We start from the raw sequence: 21986 nt of genomic DNA on the forward strand, positions 1-21986 counted from the left end.
TTGCCTCCAATTAACTTTTTTTTTTTCTCGAGGTCGGAGGGGTAAGACTAGATATTGCAAACACAGATGTCCTTTTGCTCTCCCAGCAAGTACTAGTTAGCCCCAAGAACAAAAAGAGTACCCAACGATTCTGCTCTAGTAATAGCGCACGAGTGATGGGACACTGTAACTTACTAAGAAGAGTTGAGTCAGAATAATGTCATTTATGTATTTATTGAAAGTTAACCTGATTATACATGCCTTTTCTATACTAAATATTTGATATTTTGTTTAAAAAAAAGCAATTTTTATTTACCCAAATATATATATATATATTTAAAAGAGGACATTTTGAGAGCTCTAATTTTAATACCGTGATACCGCTGTATTTTTGCTCGCAGTTATACCGTCAGAATCAAATATCGGCCCATGCCTATTTTGTTGCTAGGCAGAATTTGCTGAGTGACGTGAAATTCAGAGTTGGTTGGCTGTTAACCGGCTAAAAACGTTAGCCACTCTGGCGTTGAGTGACGACATTCAACACCAGACGACATCAGTTGAGGCCATCTGCACCTACGAAGGTACTTGTTTGCTGTATTTTGTTTCTGTTTGTAAATTTGAGATTTGTGATTGAAAGTGCATCAGCGGCTATGTATAACTAGCGGTGGTAGGCTATATTAAATGTGCACAATGTTTATGTGCTATTGTATAACTGAAGACAGTTATACTTTGAAATAGGCACATTAGACTTTAGCGTCTTTTATTAAGTGTAAAATAATCCCAAACTTTGGACATTCGGTTTCTTTTATACCTTCTTTCCACCTGGCTAACACTTTCAGCTAGCTTACTGCTACATGAACCTGCAGTCAGGCCTGGTCCATGTGCGGAGATAACGGACCTTTTTTTTGTCTCAATTTTTACCTTTCCTGGCCAAGGATAACAAACAGCAGACTATTTTATGTTTTATAAGATTAAGCCATAATAATGAGGTGTTTTGAGAATAATCCTTCAGTACAATACACAAATTTGTGATGCAGTGAAGCCACAAAAGTGAACTGCAATATAGCAAGGGACAACAAATGGAATGCCCCTGAAGTTGTACATTCCATAAACGGTACAATTTTAGAAATGTTTATATTGAAATTCATACTACAAGACAAAAAAGCCAATGCTAACGCTAATAGCTCAACTAATGCTATCGTGTTCCCAAATACGGAACATGACTGCTCATACTCTATTTTTGTAGTCGTTACTGTTAAAACAATGCTCTCAAAACAACTAAAGAGATTATCGTCACCTGTTAACTTTGAATTATAATGCTAAACACAATGCTAACAACATAGTGTGCCTAAATCTATGCCAAAATAACTCAGATAGACATGCACACATAGTATAGAGACCAAATTTCTGACACGTCCATGACCCCAAAATCGCAACTTGTGAGTGAGTGCTATATTTTCAACATTGAACGAGACAATTTCTTGCACAAAAGAGGTGTTTTGTATTTGTCAATTATGGCGAGCTCAGGTGAAGTGACTGATTGCTCTGGCATGAAAAGATGGTAATTTCCCCGTCATATTGTGAATGATTACAGCTCTAGAAAATGTCAGCGCCGAGCGCGTGAGAAGTTGTGCGACAGGAGGCCGTGATGTGCGTTCATTCTCACAAGGCGGATTTGACTGACAGCTTTCAAGGGCCCACTCCGTAAGAAGGAACAACAGCCTTTTCACTTGTGACGCCTGGGTTGCTGCGCATCGTCGCAAAACGCTGCACTACTTCCGAGGAATAAAGCATTTGAAAATTGACAGCGGGTCTCTTGTCATCACAGGTTGTCTGCTCCGAGCTGTCAGAACATTTTAAACAGTTCTTTGCGGTGGTAATTGAAAGCCGACTGCACTCTTGAGCGGAGATATTTTATGCAAAGCTAATATGGAAATTAAATTGTAATGAGGATTTGATGATTTGCGGCCCACTCTGTATAAGCCTCATTCAGACAGGGCTGTATTTCCATCCAACAGGGGGACAAATTAATCTCTGTGGTAGGCTACATGAAGTTACCCATTCAGTTTTTGCCTCGAGGCTGCCCAAATGGCTTCACAGCAGCGCTTTTATTGAGAGCACTTATAAGTCAGTACTCCACTGGGGACAAGTTACATGAAAACATGAGTCAGATCCATTGCTTGTGGGCACACTATTTACTAAAATTTTGTTTTATATGATGTCATGCTAATAAATTGAGATTATAGGTCCAGTAAGTCCAGCTATCATTGCAAGTGTAAAAATGTTCCAGGAATGGTTGTCGGGTTCGGCTGTAAACAGTAAAGATGATTTTACTGCAGCAATAAAATAGGATTTTATTTCAACTTTTTGAAACAAATGACAAGCAGACATGGTGGTAAGAACTACGGATTGGAACGTCAGCATGTTATGATCTGTGTTGATTTTGGTTTTGATTGGATTTTGGTGCATTCAAGGAAGGTGGGAAGTCGGATTTGTGCCAGTTCCGACCTCAAAGCGTTCCAGGCGAATGTAGACAAAAAAGATGGCTGATTCTGATGAATTGTTTATTGTTCTGGTTAACACGGTCAGTCCAAATTAAATTTAGTTATGTGAAGTTGCTTATCTAAAATAACAAAATTAATGTTGTAATAAATAAAGAGATAAATATGTTTAAACTCGGATCTCAGATTTCAAAGGGGCATTCCCGTCACTGATCTGAAAATATGACTAGATAGCCGATAGGCCAAGACTTTTGAAGCCGCGAGGCCGCCATATTGCTTCTCCAAAGAAACGTGTCTCGGCATACAATCCTATACATTTACAGTATCCAAATTGGAGAACATTTGAGACAGTACTTAGTAGAAACTGCATGGTTTATGATGTTTTAATTTGTAAACATAAACAAGAGGACTTGAGACATTTTACAACTTGTATCAATTATATGCTTAATGATGTTTACAGGAGGAAACATATTTTGTATTAAAGAATTAAAACTGTAATTCAACAAAAGATGCCTCTGCCAAATCTAATATTGGGGTCTAAGGAACTGAGTGATAAAAGAAAAAGGGGGTCTTCAAAGCAGCACATACCGTCCACTTGTTTCTAGTTTATTTATATTATTCCTTTTTTTACTTGTTAAAAAATAGTGACCAACCCGGGCGTGTATGGGCTATCGGCTATCCAGACATATATTCAGATCAGTGGTTCCCGTGCACACGTCCTGGTATCAAGTCGCAAATTGCCGACTTCCCACCGTCCTCGAATGCAGCATTAGTTTGCTTCCTTCCAGTCAGTGTCATTGCTTTGGTGTGTTGCCTCGCTCATGTTCTAGTGAGAGTTGTGTGATGGTATGTTTATTACATTGACGGTGACTTTTGCACTTTAGTTAATTAGTTTGTTTTGATGATACCAAAGTGCCTTGTTTTCCTTTTGACATTTTTGTTATTAAACACACTTTTGAGAGCATACCTGCCTTGTTTCACTGCTTCTCTGCAGCTGAAACTAAACCCAAGACACCAGTCCTAAAACTTTACTGACACACCTCAAATGTGTTTCCCGAACTTTATTGAGCAAACATAAATATCACAAAAATTATACAGTATATACTAGAATAATTAAGCTACTCACAAATCTACTTGCGCTGTGTGAAATCAGGGTTTACTGATTCTGTTTTATGAATAGCAACAGGTGGATTCACAGGTTAATTATACCTTCTGTCATCTAGAACAAAAGCGGTTCTGCCTGTCATTTTAGGTTGCTGGCATAGATGCAGAAGATGAAGTAACATACCTCATTAGTAGTATGTAAATATCAATTTTCAGACCAACGAAGTAAAATTACATATTTCCCATGGCACATCTGATGGATTATCACACCACACTATGTACCGTGGTACAGTGGTTGGTAATTATGGAGGACCAAAACTGCCAAAATTAAAAGTATATGAATAAATAAATATAAAAAACATAATTTAAAAAATTTAATACAAAAAATATATGAATGCAAATAAAAACAACTATATATATATATATATATATATATATATATATATATATATATATATATATATATATATATATATATATATATATATCCATAAATAAATAAAAGTAAAAAATAAATACAAAAATAAAAAACGAGATTCAAAAAATAAATGTAAAAATAAATGTGGAAATAAATACCAAAATAAATATATAAATAGAATTAAATATCAAACAATAAAAAAAAAATGCTCTGCTCTCACATTTATATAGTTCATGCTGCAGACGCTCTGTCAGGTCGAAATGTTATTCAAATGAGAGGGCGGTCCTAAGCGTGTCTTGGGTTGGGCTTCGCTGTTGTCATTTGAATATAATTTTGACCTGACAGAGTGTCTGCAGCATGAAATAAATACATTTCAGCATTTATTTTTATATTTAGGATCAGAAGCTCGGTCATCCGGGAGGGACTCAGAGTCAAGCTGTTGCTCCTCCGCGTTGAGAGGAGACAGCTGAGGTGGCTCGGGCATCTGGTTCAGATGCTTCCTGGACACCTCCCTGGCATGCCGCACTGGCGGGAGGCCCCGGGGACAACCTAGGACACGCTGGAGAGACTATGTCTTTCGGCTGGCCTTGGGATCTCACCGGTGGAACTGGTTGAAGTGGCTGGGGAGAGGGAAGTCTGGGCTTCCCTCCTAAAGCTGCTTCCCCCGCGACCCGACTTAGAAGATGGATGGATGAATGGATGGACTTTTATATTTTTTTATTTCGTTTTTTATTTTTATATTTATTTTTACTTTTATCTATTTATTTATGATATTTTTGTTTTTATTTCCATTTATATTTATTTTTTGTATTTAATTTCTGAATTATATTTTTTATATCCTTTTTTATTTTCACTTTTATTCATTTATTTATTTATTTAGTCTTTTATTCTTCTTTTTGGGGGGGGGGGGCAGTTTCAGTCCTCCATAGTTAATGACTGGCCTAAAGGGAAAAAAAAAACTAAAATACTTCTGAAATGTGTCCTTCATAGAGCTTTTTAGACTCTAAACAAGCAAACAATCCCTCACCTCTCTAACATGTCTGCACAGAAATTCAAACATGCATATTGATGAGACCTATGGACGTAAAAATGACTCTCCTTTTCACTTTGAACCATGTTGAGGGAACATTCTAGTCACGCCTTTCTCTTTTTGTCGAGGGACTTCAAGAAAGTGAGTCACAGCATATCATGGACACTTGATCAAGTCTGACTCAAGGTAAATCTTGGGAAAAGATATGTGGCGGATCCAATTCCACTGCTGTGTCAGTCCTCTCTGTCAACGTGTCTCACATCAGGCCATGCGGGGTTGAGCATCAATAAACTCTTTTATGTCGGGCGACAGCGATCAATGTATCTTTCTTTCCCTGAGCAGGAAGCGCTCCATATTCAGTGGTTGATTTCAGAACTGGATACTAGCAAGATGCATATGTGTTTGTGTCACATTGTAATGTAAAAAGTAGGTATCATGAGAGAATGTGCTTGTTTTTACTCCTCCTACGCAATTTTCAGTTAAGTGAACTCGATTCTTGCTCGTCATTACACGGAATTGACTGTGAGTGTATTCACCAGTGTGCCACGCAGTCAGCTTTTCATTAGTTGGTCTTTACTGATGTGAATGGTGAGTTTTGCAGCAAATTAAAAGAATGCTGTTCCAATGAGATTGATAGCAATTGAGTTCCATTGCATTTCTTCAAGAACTAATAAAAACGTTTCCGTTTTTGGAATTGTACTGCTTCATTGCATATTACAAACAAATGGTTACTTACTCAATTTTCAGTTGGCCAAATGCTAAAACATTTTTTATTTTATTTATTTTTTATTTCTGCATGCCTTAGTTAATACACCGTGACATTATGAAAGAAAAAAAATAAACGTACTTGTGAATAATGCGCTAACCACTTCTGCGCCGTGCCTGCTACCGTACAGTTAATTCAACCAACTGAATTAACAAATAGAGATGTTCACAAATAAAAGCCAGTGTGGCATACAGGTGGTCTCATTAAGTAGTCGGGGGTCCCATGAGGCTTCCATGCAAGACATCTTGGAAACTTTCTAACGACATCTTCCATCATGCACCAGTGGGAAAATTTCTAGGTAGAGTATGCTAATCATTACATCATTCTTGTACGAGGACGAGCAATACTCCTGGCTGACTGCTTTTCCCCCCAAAAAAAACCCTCCTGAAGCTAGTTCAAGACAAGTTAAAAGAGCAAGCGTTCTTTATTAGCAGTCTTTTTGTGCAAAAATGATGTACATGATAGGCAATAGTCAACTCAGATGCATCAATATTTTGCTTCATCTTCGCATGAAATATGTTTTGGCTTTGGCTTCTGTCCGCGATATTCTTTTGAGTTAGGTTGTGACTACAAATGGGCTAGAGGCTAGAGGTGCGTGTGAGCAGGGACACTGGTGTTGAGAATTTGTGCAGAAAACATACACCGCTCCACACTATTTGCACACCGAGCAAAAGGGTCAAGTACACGGCGCATTGACATGCGCACGCACGTCCACACATTAACCAGATCTGAGCAGGGCCATGGTTTGTGCATGTAAATCCCGCCCCTAAGGGGCGCTGGGGCAAGTAGGCTCAAGTCTATGAATAGCAAAACACATCCAACTGGGGCTGTCACCCATCAATAGGAAAAATAGATAACACCTTCTCTTACATAGAAAAAACAACATCTTCTGAACAACCCGCCCAGCACCAGACGTCTTTTGGACGTTTAATTTTGGGCTAAATCGGGTCCGTCCGTCTTACATTTGATTTCGATCGAAAATAGATGTTGAAAACTGGGTCATGTTATAGCCCATCAAATGTGGTCCAAATTTAGCCCAAATTTACTTTTAAATTGGGTTGTATTTCGAATGTAGCCAAAATTTTGCCCAAAAATTAAGTTGCTTGTCTAATGAGGTCCAAATTTACTTCAAAAATTGTTGAAGATTTATCTGATTTAAAGAAGAGAGATAATGGGAACTGGAATTGGAGAGCTCATACGATTTTCCAAATAGCCTTTTTGAAGCCGATCAATCAATCAACCTATCTATACATGCATTTTAATGGTTGTCAATTATACAAGGGTTTTTGCTATTGGTACTGTACAGAAATATACATTGTGGTGATTTTTATTTTTATTTTGGCTCCTTGAGCATACTTGGTATTGGACTAATCCAAAAGTAATCCAAAGTAATCAAGTTACATTACTTTAAAATTATGGTACTTGGATTACGTTACTAACTACATTTTGTAGCAGGTAACCGTAACGGAATACATTTTAAAAGTAACCCTCCCAACCCTGAACATTGGCCTCAAGCAAAAACAATGTGCGGCGACTGTGTTGCTCCTGTGTACTTTTAGTGTCATATAAACCGAAAATTTTCCATTAAATTTTTTCTAATAAAAAAACAAAAACATATTTAATGTCCAATGTTACAAATGTATGCAATATAAAGTACCTCGTTTAAAAGAAATTGCTCGTGCACACTGCGGGCAAGACTAGTCAAGCTCGCAGCAGCAACAATTGTTCATGCTATCACTGACGGAACACTCCGCCAATGTGATGAAACCGACTTCAAAATAAAATTGAATAGACCTTTTGCACCGACGTCACGTAATCACGTGACTGCCCTATGATGGATGGCGGAAGGAAATGACTGATGATTGGAAGTGGACATGACGCGGAGCCACTTAGTGACTAAGCGACTGCTATTTTAGTAATTGTGGGAAAGCTGAAGCTTTGCCACATATGTTATTGTGATTTTTATTCTCCACAATTTTTTATAAATTATAAAAATGAGAAAAAACTACGTTTGGTTCACACCCTTTCTTGTCTATTGGTACAACCGACCGCATGAATTACCATTTTAGAAAATAATCGATTAGATACAGGACTGTACGAGATTCAATGGATCAGTACGAAGCAAGTGGGTTTTTGCCGTCCACCGTCCAGGAGTGGGCGTTCCCATGAGGGCTGTGATGTCTAGGTCTATATACTGACATCAGATCTTTGGTATGCTTTTATTTAGAAATTCTTCCTGGTAGCGTGTTGCAGTGTAATGGCTGACTAAACTGTTTTTTTTTGTGTCACTGTTATTGTGGCGTACTCAACAAACCGCCATGAACTGAAAATCAAGAAATCTGATCATCAAGTTCAACTGCTAATTAAGGACGCAAAAAAAAAATACTTAATTGCACTGACATTTGTATTATACGGCAGCTTTTACCAGCATTTTTAGCAGCTCCAGCATTAGCAGCTAGCTGCTAATTGCTAAGCAAATGCCGTCGGCAAGAGCTGTTGGATTACTTTTCAAATACAGTTTGACATACAAAAAGGACTTTGCACATTTTGATGCTGACACAGTTGCCGTTCCTACTCATCACTTTTTAGCAAAAAGAGGCTTAGTAAAATGTTTTATTAATGTTTCTCAAGAGGAAAATACTGTGCTACTAAATGCAGATGAAATTGAAGTAAAAAACATGTTAATTATTAATTGATTCATAATATTTCTAATACTAGAGCCAATTAAAAAAACGGATATCATCTGCTTTTTAAGGGTGATTTGGGGGGGGGGCGTGATATACTGGGGTGTAGGGGTGTGAATTGCCTGGCGTAGCTGCCGATTCGATCCGTATCACGATTCATAAGTCACGATTCGATTGGATACCAATTAATCATAACACAAATCTATAAGTCGATTATTGCGATTTATAATATTTTTTCAAAATTTTGAAAATACAAAACAGTAGTGATAGACAAATGAAGCTTCATAAAACACTTGTGATATTGTTTGACTCCTCTAGATGGCACTCTTGGTTTAAATGGGCTAGCTAGCTAGCTAAACAGCTACCCAGACATACAGACAGACAAATGAAGCTTCATGAAGCACCTGTGATATTTTTTGACTCCTCTAGATGGCACTCTTGGTTTAAGGGAGCCAGCTAGCTAAACAGCTAACCAAACAGACAGACGGACAAATGAAGCTTCATGAAGCACCTGTGATATTTTTTGACTCCTCTAGACGGCACTCTTGGTTCAAAAGCTAACCTCAAGTAAGATGTTTTGTTGAATATTTCCATCAAAAATTGATGTTTAAAAATCGATTTGCCTCATATTGAATCGATACGAGAATTGTGCACGGTAATATCGTAATATATTGCCATTATTTTTTCAACACCCCTATTGGGGTGTGTATTATACATGGGATTTTACAATATACAGTATATATTCTATTTGCTTTAAAACAAACCCTATTTACACAGACCTACAAAAATGGCCGGAAAAAAACACCAAGTAAGCCTACTATGTAGCTAGCTGGCTTGTCCGCTAAGGTTTGAAAACACAAACCTCTCTTGTTTAATACCACTTGTCGTCATTCGAGACATCAGGTGTTCATGTGACAGAAAAGAATGCAAGCAAATCCCTCGTTGACCAACAGTGGGAAAATGGCAAGTCTCCGCTTAATACAGGAAAAATAATATTTATCTACTTGACCTACTTGATATACTTGATTTGATTTTCCACCTGATATTTGTGCAATTCGTCTTTTTTCTTCTTCTTTTTTACTTAGCTAACAGACGCTCCGAGGTGGTGTGTAAGTTAAGGCACCGGTGGCGCACAAACATTAGTCACCAGACCAGACGTGCACAGTTGAGGGAGCAACTCGTCCCCCTGCTTTGTCAGTCAGCCCTGTGATATACGCTTGCAGAGGCTGCTAGGAGGGAAGGTAAGATTTGATGTGTACATGCTGTTCAAACAACAAATGGCCCATGGGCGCACACATGCGCGCGCGCGGGCGTGTGTGTGTGTGTGTGTGTGTGTTCGCCAAACCCCGAGCATGTAGCCTTTGAGCGGCTGACTTTTATTTGTGGTACGATGTCACATTTGCAAGAGTCACCGTGGCAGTTCTTTGTATGTGCCCGAGGTGAGCCCGCATGTGACCAAAATGCATATTTATTTATTTTTACTTTTCTGTCCAATATAGCAAATGATATGTAAGAAACATGTTTCTGTCCAATTGAGTCAAATATATGCAAGACATGGCTTGTCATTACAGTGACATTTCTGTGCATTACGGCGCTTGCAGCAAGGTACCATTTGAAATGTTAACAGATGGAACGGCTAACACTAGCGGAATGCAAAGAACGGTACACAGTAGGTGACATCTTCTTGACAGAAAGTCACATTTTCTTCCATTGGCTTTAATAAGATGAATATTCGGATTGTCAACAAGAGCAGATTTTTAAAACATGTTTAACACATGAGGTGTGCTTTGGATAATGAGCTGTTCCTTTCCTTTTTGTACTTTCGATGGTTGTGGTGGAGGTCTGCCTGAAATGAGTTATTATTTTTTTATTAAAAGCCAATGTTTTTATTTACGATTATGTAAACATGTTCATATGTTTCAGAGCCACTAAAAATACAGTTTGTCTATTAAAATAATATAAACTACGATAATCCAAAAATCTTTGTAGGTTCCTCATATTTTTGCCAATTTTCAGTCCAAAGCAAGCTGACGCGTCATCATTTTCATGGGCATTTGTTGCCGTTAATGAGTGTCCATGCGGAAACATGGAAGTGGCCAAACATTGTTCCCGGATGCCTCAAATATGGATTTAAAATGGTTAATTATAGTTTTAAGACAGAAATGTTTGTATTTGACCAACTGTTGTGGTTTAATTTAATAGAATTCCTCAACTTCCTCAATACCACTTTTTTCAGATCGATACCAGTATGCATACTCCACTCTTGAGTAGTCACCGATACCAAATACCAATACCACAAGTTGTTATGATTTGTGTATATCATGCTTAGGTTTGTTGTTTTGGCTTTGTGTCCTGTCTTGCTTGTTAGGTTTCGTTCGCACCTGTACTCGTCATCCTGTTCCCTTGTGTCATCCAATCATCTCCCCCAGCCACTTGTGGCTTGTCCAGGTGTCTCTCGTTGTCTCTCGTTGTCTCGTCAGTTGGCTTGTATTTAGTTTGCTGGTTTCGTTCAGTCTTGGTTGAATCATTGTCGCTGTGACCACTCTTGTGTTTTGTTGTTACTTTGATTTTTGGTCTTTTCGTAACTTTGTTGGTTTTGTTTATTTAGAGTTTAACCCAGTTCCCCTGTTAGTTTTTTTTGTTAAATAAATTGTGTTCAGTATTACATGCATCCCTGCCTCCCTGCATTTGGGTCCTCTACCCCATCGTGTATGTTTGTATGTAGTATGTTTGATACATAACATTTTCACACACAAAAAAAGCAATGACATACTTTTAAAGAAACACCTAGATATCCCAATATAGTATTTTCCTTAAAATCGCATAAAATTTCTTATTTCTAGTTCCTGATCGTAAAATGGCCACAAGGGCGTAGACAGAAATGGGCTTTTTTTTTTAAGCTGACTATTGTTGCTATTTGCTGCTAAAGAAATGACAAACTGATTTTTTTTTTTATATTAGCATTTTTAAGTATCCAGTTCAAGTATTTGTGTATTGAGTCCTGATGCATTGAAATAAGACCAGGTATCAGCCCTAATAATGATAATAATAATAAGAATAATAATAATGCATCAGGGAGGTCTATTCTTCCAGAGTTCCAACACCATCTACTTGGTTTTGTCGATGTTCACCTGCAGATGGTTTGAGCTGCACAACACCTGCTGAATCCTCCACAAAGCTCTTTTATGCATTTGGCAGACTCATTTTTGCATTTTCTATACAGACTCCTACTCGATGTCCAACGTGTAGGTTATGAACAGGACAGTTGAGAGTACTGTCCCATGTGTTGCTGTTACTACAATGTAACTACACAATCTGTGAGATTTTTCGCACAGGGTTTATATGATTTTTTAGAATCAGTTGTGTAGGCCAAGTATGTAAAAACAAGTATGTAAAAACACAGTCACAACTCCGAGAAAGACAGTTAGCGCCCCTAGTTTCTTAGATGAAAAAAAAAGAGAAAACATAAGGAAGGAGGGAGAGAGGAAAAATAATTTGTGAAGCGTGTCGGTGCAGGATTTTTCATTTTTCAGAAGGTCTTATTTTACATGAATGTCCTTGTTGTCACGTTTCAATTCTGTGGATTTGGGTTTTTGTTTGATTTTGGGTGTTCATGTTCCTTTTTGTCTGTGTGCTCAGTGTTTTGTTTTGTGTTCCACGTCCACCTGTGTGTCTTCCCTTCCCCTGTGTGTCAACCTATCAGTGTCCTCAGCCACTTATGTCTTCCCCAGATGTGTCTTCTCAAGTAATCAGTTTTAGTGTAATTAGTATTAGTCTGTTGTGTCAGTCCAGTCAGTGTGAGAGCATTGTCTACGTTATGTGTGGGAGTTTGTGTGTCAAGTCTTCGTCACGGCCGAGTAGTGATGGGCATGACAGTCGTTTTAAGTGAACTGTATCTTTAGAATCAGTTCATTAAAAAGAACCGTTCAAAAGATTCGTTCAAAAGATTCGTTCATCGAATCGTTCGTCTACGCAACCACTCCCACCCCACCACACACCCCCGACACCCCCTCCCCTTCCCCCGGCACGGACGTAAAAAATAAAAATACAAAATAATAATAATAATAATATACTTGTTCACTCGCTGAGACTGAATGGGAGTACGTTCGCCCGTGTCTGACGCTGGCTACTGATTGGTTGTTTGCGAAGATTGACAACATGAGCGTGGCTGAGCTCAAATGAACTGAGAAAAGAACGAATCACTTCAGGAAGTGATCCGTTCACTCACGTTCACTGAAAAGTTTGGTTATTTTTTAACGAAACGTACGTGAACGACACAACACTACAGCCAAGTCGTCTTCATCGCAGCCAAGTCGTCTTCGTCACAGCCAAGCCATAGCCACTCCACAGCAAGTCAGGCAAATCAGGTCCTAGCTGTCATGTCACGCTCGTTCCAGTCATGGCGACCAGTCTAGTCGCATTCTGCCCAGTCATAGCGACCATTCTAGTCACGTCCTGTCCAGTCATGGCGACCATTCTAGTCACGTCCTGTTCAGTCATGGCGACCAGTCTAGTCACATCCTGCCCAGTCATGGCGACCAGTCTAGTCACATCCTGCATTTGGGTCCGCCATTCCTCAAATACTCAAGTAAAACATTCCAAATTTAAAGTACAAAGACACACAAGAGACCAAATATGAGGTCTCTCCTACAAATGTATATGTGTGTTGTCCAGATGGCAGAAGTGAGACCTCATAATATAACATTAACTTTAACAACGTCACTCCAAGCAGCTGAGGGTCGTTGCACTGCAACATTTGGCGCTTTAACAACCGTGAATCAAGCGGTGCGCTGTCCGTCTGTTAGTGGTCTTCAAGCACAGCATCATTTTAATGGGATCCGGGGGGGGGGGGGCTTACATGAAGGCCGTGGGTCATACAGGGAAAGGCCTGTTTCTCGTCGAAATAATGAGGTCACTCTCTGCATAACGAGGCGACTGATGTGGCGAGGGCAGACGGCAGGACACGAGGGGATTTCAGGACCATCTTGCCAACAATTAGCCAATTTTGGACTCCCATTTTCTCCCGTTTCCTTCCTCTTCCACCTGTCTTGATGCTGCGATTCTGTGGCGCCATCAGCGCCGGCAGGGCGTGACTACCCGCTGCTTTTAATCATTCTCAATCAGGAGGGACCGAAACTTGTTCACTTTCTCTCCCCGCAGTCCTCTCGGGAGGCGAGAGACAAAATGGGGAACAATGAAACATGTGCGTAACCTTTTCAAGGGCAGAACGGGCTGTCCGGCATTGAAAGCACTTTAGGAAAAGAAAACCACTGATGCGGTTAATATAGAAGAAGGAGAAGAAAATGAAGAAGAAAGGGGGGAATAGATGAGGGGGCCTGAAAGCCAACTATGATGACTTCTATATATAGCCACCGCGGCGCGTGGCGAAGGCCCGCACTACTAAGACGTCATGCTTTCCAGCTAAAGGGATTTCACAGAGAAAATACAGAGTGTGCGTGCACGCACGTGTACTCATGTATGTGCATGTGTTCATTAAGGCCACAGATTAGAGCAAGCGGTGCTGCCAACAAGAGGAGAGAAGGAGCGAGAGAGAGAGAGAGAGAGCGAGAGAGAGAGAGAGAGCTGCGTTGCTGCAGGAGATGTGCTGTCCTTAATTACAGAGCAAACAACCACGGGCCTTTTTTCCCTTACGGGATAAATGCTTATGTATTTCTCTGAAGAGCTGCTATTACTAAACTTTTCTACTCAGCAAATTCCAGTAATTAAATGTTACAAAAAGCCATTTGTCTTGCCAGGATTGTATGGATTATTTCGGAGGATTTTGCACTTTTACTTCACAAAAGGAGATATGCAGTATTCTCTCGGGGCTAAATGGGGGTGGAAACATATAAGAAGCAATAAATACGAAACGTTTTGACTGCAAAACTTCTTTATGGAGCAAAATACATTTTTATTTCAGTGATACACTGAGGGCCATTTTGCGATCATTTTCGTGTGACAGATGCATTAACACTCTGTTGAAACTCACCCTGCTTACTCACACTAGTAGTGCCATCATTGCACACTGAAAAGCATGAAGGACTAACTTAGCAAAATAAAAAAGGGGGCGGGGTGGGGGGGGGGGTACTTCTAGGCAGTGGGTGGCCTGAAAAAGCAGCCCCTAGCTAACTCTGCCCAGGAAAGCACGATGTACATGAAACTCATTCTAGTACAATTATTGAACATTGAAAAGCATGAAGTCCGTCCTGAGACAAACAACAGAATTTATGCTAACTCTTAGCTAACTCTTGCTAGGAAAGCTAAATGTACATGAACCCGATCGCCCTGCCTACTCATTTTACAGTAACAGGGAGCAAGCTTCGGGCGGCATTCTTAGTGGATTTGGCCCTCTCGTGGTGTATGCTTCTGCCTTTCAGACGGCGTGGATTTGATTCTCCACCTCAGTGCCCCAATTGTTAACTCATTCACTGCCATTGACGCCTATAAACGTCAAAAATTCATTTTAGCTATTTCTATTAAACTTTTTTTTTTTTAACAAGAGTATGAAAACCTAGACATTTTTTTTATAATCTTTTTTTTGGGGGGGGGGGGATTGTTAAAAATTAGGGGCATCAGACAATTTTTAATTGTAATTAATCACATGACTTCAATAGTTAACTCACGATTAATCACAAATTAAATGTACAATACATTTTTGTCTAGGTTTTCATACTCTTTTTAACAGAAGTGGGAAAAAAATGTTAAACTAATAGAAATAGTTCAAATTAATTTTTGACGTCTATAGCCGTCAATGGCAGTGAATGAGTTAAGATTAAGGACAAATCCATCTAAATAAAAAACTGACAATGTTTTGGTTAAGTAAAGTTCTGTCACTATTTAACCTTTTTAAAATTGATTATCCTATCGATTATTCCATCGATTAACAGAGAACTTTTACTAAATATTTTCTGTTTAGAAACAGATTGAATAGTTTCGGCTCATGGAGGCCTTACGACCGTTTTGAGATGTATAAAATTAATATCATGTTTACTATTGTTGTCTTCACAGTTTGGAATGGTGCAAAACAGCATTGTGCACGATTTCTAATGATTTTAATTTTTCTAAATAATAGTCTAAGTAGCTAAGTGACAGAAAGAAAACAAATATTGCACAAAACCTCTCATTAGGACAAAGCATGGTTTATTTGTAATTTGTAACATTTAAAAAATAGTAGCATATATTATGAACCAAGTTGAATACTACTCAAATGATGAGTAATGGTTGGGAAATAACAGCAAATCTTAATGTAATTACTGGCGTGAATGCCATTTATTCAAATTACTTAAATGGTGCTTAATCTAATCATACCATTGTTGTGGTAATAGATGACCAGCAAAACCAGCCAAGTAGCGAATGAGTATTAATGTTTACATGAATATGTAGTGAGTTTCAGTGTTTTTTTTTATTTTTATTTAATAGCATCACCTGCACAAAATGTAATCAAATTCACAAAGTCGTGAGGTTGGTCAGGATGACGTGATCATCTTGATCCATTTGACCACTGTCTTTGATTTGATTTTTTTTTTTTACTTTTCTGACGCCCTGCCCTCTAATCCCGTCATCTGATTCTCACCATTCAAGAGCAGTGTTGTGGAAACATCCCACCAATCACAATCGAGAGTTTGGCGCATTATTTAAAAAGATCGCTTTCTCTCAGTTCTCGTCAGTTCAAAGATTAACACTGGCATGGAACGAGAGAATTACACTGGTGCATTGGATTTTCATCACAAATGAACCGTCAATGAGCTTTCCTTACAAAAGGGAAAAGAAAGAGGCTAAGTTGGAAGCAAAATATTGACTAGCTGAGTTGCTAACATTAGCAAAAAGGATCAATATGACGTCCGCACTTGGCGGATACGATGTTCTTTACACAATTGGAATGGGTTCCAATGGAAGATGCCAGAAGATACGGCGGAAATCTGACGGAAAAGTGAGTAACTGTGTTTATTTACGAGCAACAATAAAATTGTATTGTATTAATCAGGGGTGTGCCAAAAAATCGATTCTCATTTAGTACGATTCAGAATCAATTTTAAATTTAAATTATTTTATACTGTCTTGCCTTTGTCTGTGTGTGACTTTATTTGGAGCGCTGTTCATGTTGTACCTTGTTTAGCTACTGAGGGGCCCTGGGGTTCCACGCGGTCTAATACACTGTTAAGTTGGAGCCACATTAGAGAGTAGAAGGAAAAAGTCCCGATCAAGTTTTTCCAATAAAAGTTGTTTTTTTTGCAGTGTGGAGCCGTTCTTTAGAGTGATAAAAGTGCCGCGAGTAGCGCACTAATTAGCATTAGCGAGTCAGACTGGAGTAGATCATTACAATTCCTTGCACATCTAAAGATTGAAGCAAAAATCATTGTCAATCAAATCATTTTAAATCAAAACTCGTTCTTAATCGAAAATCGATTCTGAATCGAATCGCAGACCCAAAAATCTGAACCGAATTGAATCGTGAGACATTCAAAGATTCCCACCCCTAATATTAATTAACCCTAACTCTAACCAAACTTGTTGTGTAAAGGCTCTGGTATGGAAAGAGATATGTTATGACACTTTGAGCGAGAGCGAGGCGCAGACGCTGATGTCCGAAGTGAAAATCCTCAAGAAGCTGAAGCACCCAAACATTGTGAGATGTCACGACTGCATCGTTGACAGCGCCAACAGCAGGCTGTACGTTGTGGTGGAAGACTGCACGGCTAACGACCTGGCCAGCCTCATTGCCTCTACATCACGGGAAAGGTGATTGTCAATTCCTTTAGACCAGCTATTTACTTTATTTACAGGGCGTATTCGATTTACGACGATCCTAACCGATTGCTGGTTGTATCGGCCGATATTAGGGCTTTTCAAAATAATAGTAATCGTCCAAAGTTTTGCCGATTTTAAATGCTGATATAATCTTAGATTTTGATGAAGCAGATCAGTAGATATGGGCAGGGAGTAAAATACATATATGGCTAAACAACATTATTCTGTATGAATTGCATCCTTCTCCATCTGCTGATTATCATCGATATCTCCTGCATCATATATTTTAAATGCAGCTCTGTCAAAAAATGACATTTTGACAGAAAGACGATGAGTAGAAGAAATGTGATTTAACGTTAAGGGACATAAACAATTTTAGAGTTTGTGTATCAATGTAAAATAGAAGAGCATTCCCTCCAACGATTTTCAGATTGCATTCGATCAAAAGTGTCATTTACAATTGAATGCTCTTACAAGAGCACGGTCTTTGTTTATTTGAACAATTATGTGAAGATAAAATGGGCAACAAAAAAAAGGACAAAAAAATGGCATAAGACATTTTCCACTTCACAAGACACAAAATGAAGTTAAGCCAGCAATATTAAGGCATCTAACACTGTATTTCCTGTTAGTACTCTTATTTTGAATTGTGTTCTCAACACTTCTGGTGCACACTACTAGGCTGACTGACGCTAACTTGAAGAGAGCAACGGTAATCGTAGGAGGCTTTCCCACCATGCTTTGTTGCTGTTACTAGTAACACTTGTGATTGTCTTTTTGCCTCTTTTATATGTTATTTTTGTACAGACAATGTTTAACTCATTTGCTGCCATTGACGGCTATAGACGTTAAAAATTAATTTGAACTATTTATATTAGTTTAACATTTTTTTCCACTTCTGTTAACAAGAGTATGAAAACCTAGACAACATTTTTTTGTACATTTAATTTGGGATTAATCGTGAGTTAACTATTGAAGTCATGTGATTAATTACAATTAAACATTTTAATCGCCTGATGCCCCTAATTTTTAACAACCCCCCCACCCCCAAAAAAAAAAGATTATTAAAAAAGTGTCTAGGTCAGAGAGGAACATTTTTCTACTTTTGTTAACAAGAGAATGAAAACCTATAATTTTTTTATTGTACATTTAGAACAGATATAAAATTTGTGATTAATCGTGAGTTAACTATTGAAGTCATGTGATTAATTACAATTAAAAAAAATCAATAGTCTCACGCCCCTAATTTTTCATAATCTTTTCTTTTTTAATTAGGGGCATCTGCTTTTTTTTTAAATGTTTTCTTATTTGAAAATTCATCTCTGTTGTAAAGTTTTGTATTGTATTGTAAAATAATCAAATGTTCAAGGACAAACAAATAAGTTATTTGTATTCATTATTTTGAAAAATAAAGAATTTTTTTCTTCTGCTTCCAAAAATGTATAATAAAAAATAATATTTAGTCCAATATAATTGTCATGTCTTTATGCATGCCAGACATCATCTCGATGAACAATTCATCCTGCGAGTCGTTGCCCAGCTCACATCCGCCCTGAAGACGTTTTACAGGAAGCGCAAAGGCAGGCCCACCTTCCTTCATCACAACTTGAAACCTGACAACATCTTCCTGGACAGCGAACGCAATGTAAAGCTTGGAGAGCCCGCTTACATGCCCACAGTGAGTACATTTATCATTTTTGTGAGAAGCTCTGTGTTTTGATACTCACTTGTTTTTCGGCTTCACTTTTATTTTTTAGGATCAGAGGAACCAGATTTCCTACAGCAACAAATGTGATATCTGGCCACTGGGCTGTTTACTGTACGAGCTCTGTACTCTACGGTAAATTTCTCAAAACTCTGCTTACCCACTAGGATATTTGTTTCGTATAAATTGTCTAATGGTGTCTTGATTTCTCCTTCACAGCCGTTATTTTCCCACCCAAGAACAAAAAGTGCTTGCAGAGATGCCGGCAAAGACTTTCATAAAAATACCTGGACAGTACTCTGAAGAATTGAGCATGCTGGTCAACAACATGCTCAACTGGACGGTTAGGCATTTCATTTTTCATTACTTTACAATATCAGTTGTAATATTTAAAGAGAAGCCCCATTTTGGTGCCATAATGCATAAAAAAGGAGAGGGGACGGAAGGGCGGCACTGCCTCGCATGCCTACCCTGTGTGCATGTGAATACGTATATAAGAAAAGAGCAATATACACAAAAAAAAGTAGACCAACTAAACACATTCTAAGAGTTTGATTCTAAGCCTTTGATCTTTGTCCAGGGCAATCTGAGACCAACGGTGGACTCCATCCTCCAGAGCAACCTGTTGACTGAAGCAGTCGGGGAGGAAGCGAAGAAGGGTCAGCTGCGGCTTCAAAGGCGTTCAAATCAAGTTGAGAGGCGAAAGAGGGTACGCTCTGCTCGCAAAAATAAGGAAAACCTCTCGCCGGGTCACCCTCAGCTTGTGATGCTCGACAACATCGCCAAGAGAGTCCAGAAAGACAGTCAGCATGCAAGCCAAGTGGACAAAGACTGCTGTGTCTGTGGCCTCCGTTTTTGACGGAATATAATAGTTTGTTATTTGTTGGTGTGAGTTTCACTTTTGAAAGAATGACTTGGATTGCTTTGCCAAGGTTGCATAGATGGAACAGGGATCATTTCAATTTTCATTCGCAAATAAGATTGACGTGTTCTAATTAATTCCATTCTCGTGCTCATGTTGTCAAGACAACAAATAATAGACCAGACAAGGACAACTAGCAACAAAGACAATTAGAAAAGAGAACGTGAATAAAGGAGAAAGCGATACAGAACAATTATAAAGTTTTATTTTGTTGTTATTTAATGTTGCAAAATAAAGCCTCACATCTGGATCTTTTATCAACATGAAATGGCCAAGGAGGTTGTCAATGCCCAGATCGACTATCTGAGAGTCGTTAACTCATTTGCTCCCAAAAACATATAAAAACGGTCTATTTTAAATGTTTTAAGTGTAAATTCAAAATGGTGGACTTCCTTTTAGGTTTAGCATATCGTCGCTGCTATGTGAAAAGCACTTATGTCCATTTTTTGTTGTTGTTGTTTGTTTGTTTTTTACATTTTTTTGTTTTTGCGATGAAGCTGAATGCAGACGTCCCAAAAACGTGAAAATGTCAAAATTGGGGACGGGGGAGTGACCATAAGTGGTTTCCCCATAGCAGCGACGATATGCTAAACCTAGCAAGAAGTCCACCATTTTGAATTTACTTTGAGAATTGCGCAACATTTTAGGCCTTTTAGAGAGGTCATAATTTTACAAACTCCTCTTACAGATTTATCCGATCATCTTCAAACTTTGGGTGTTACATCATATTGCCGCTGCTATGTGAAAAACACTCATGTCCAAATGTTTTCAATTTTTCCATTTTTACATTTTTGGGATGTCTGCGTTCAGTTTCATCCCAAAAACATAAAAATATAATAAAATGACAAAAATTGACATACGTGTTTTTCACATAGCAGTGACTATATGCTAAACCTAACATGAAGTCCACCATTTTGAATTGACTTTGGGAATTGCGCACCATCTAATTTTACAAACTCCTCTTACAGATAATATCTCATCATCTTCAAACTTTGGGTGTTACAACAAAATCACGTTAAAGATTATTATTGTAAGCTGTTACCATGGTGTTGCATTGTTTACACAGATAAATGATACTGTTTTTGAGGGTCCAAGTAAATACTCATGAAACTTTGCACACACTTAAGGCCTGGTAAAAAAAAAAATATTTTCGAGTGTTCTTGTCCTATGTGCCAGTACCCCAACGTGGTCCGACTGTTGAGAAGTTGGACCACCTTTTCGGTCATTGTTAATGCAATCAATGGCCAGTCTACATGACAATCATTATAAGAATCCCGGTTGTGATCAGGTTATGATGTCACTCTGTCTATCAGCCATCACAGCGATTACACTCCACACCAGTTTACATCTTTACAGTATCACAGTGCCTGTCAGCTGTTACTGTTTTGAATGTTAAATAGCTAAGGAACTGTTAAATTATTAACATTGTTTTTCAGTTTCAATTTATATTTTAGCCGTTTTGGATTTAGTTATAGCTGTGGAGCTCAATGAATGGGATTGTCTATTGTATCTGTCTCACTCTCCTGAGAAAATAAGGGAGTGTATGTAGTCTGGTACCTGTCTCTGTCGGAAGGGAGGCACAGGCTGATTATTGTTTTTCTCTAATCTGATTTATAGCTATGGGAACTTGCAGAAGGGAGGAGAGAGGAATTCTCTTGTATTTACTGAGTTGTAAACAAATGTATTGTGGGCTGATGGGAGGAGACTTTTCGTATTCACCCACTTTTCAATAAATAATGATGTGCCGGAATAGACGAGACACAATCTGATGGAACACGGCTTCAGTGTCGTCAGTTTTTGTCATCAGAAGCTTCTGATAATTATAATACCTTTGTAAAGGGACTTCTTCACCAGAATCTCACCATTCAGTTAATTGAACACGCAAAGAGTACAATACTTAATATTGTCTACTCTAACAGAACCTCATTGAAAGCAATAATAAAGATTAAAATGTGTTTAAAAATACTATGACATATTTATATACTATAAAACTCTGCTGGATGATAGAAGCAAACTGATTAACCTTTGTTTTTAACTGAAGGACAAATGTGGCTACAGTAAATGTTTCTGTGATAAACATCAAACAAGAAAGGAACCATTGAGAGGAAATGAAAGTGGAAAGTAGTAAA

At 38.4% G+C, this 21986-nt stretch overlaps 1 protein-coding gene across 2 annotated transcripts; it reads left to right on the plus strand.

Annotated features, from left to right (window-relative positions):
• Positions 1-454: 454 nt before the first annotated feature.
• On the plus strand, positions 455-20610 carry LOC147158391 (serine/threonine-protein kinase Nek2-like). Of its 2 annotated transcripts, XM_086061273.1 has the most exons (7): positions 455-560; positions 9568-9723; positions 17004-17221; positions 18728-18908; positions 18988-19070; positions 19155-19278; positions 19516-20610. In XM_086061273.1, the coding sequence occupies exons 3-7, from the start codon at positions 17064-17066 to the stop codon at positions 19792-19794; spliced, it is 825 nt and encodes a 274-aa protein (XP_085917399.1). In that variant the 5' UTR covers positions 455-560; positions 9568-9723; positions 17004-17063; the 3' UTR covers positions 19795-20610. The 2 variants fall into 2 exon arrangements, with proteins under 2 accessions (XP_085917399.1, XP_085917400.1); XM_086061274.1 differs by lacking the exons at positions 455-560; positions 9568-9723 and adding an exon at positions 15189-16412.
• The last annotated feature ends 1376 nt before the right edge of the window (positions 20611-21986 follow it).

This window comes from Leptonotus elevatus, chromosome 18 (assembly GCF_054856555.1).
Source record: "Leptonotus elevatus isolate MCC_2025b chromosome 18, RoL_Lele_1.0, whole genome shotgun sequence".
Lineage (NCBI taxonomy): Eukaryota > Metazoa > Chordata > Actinopteri > Syngnathiformes > Syngnathidae > Leptonotus > Leptonotus elevatus.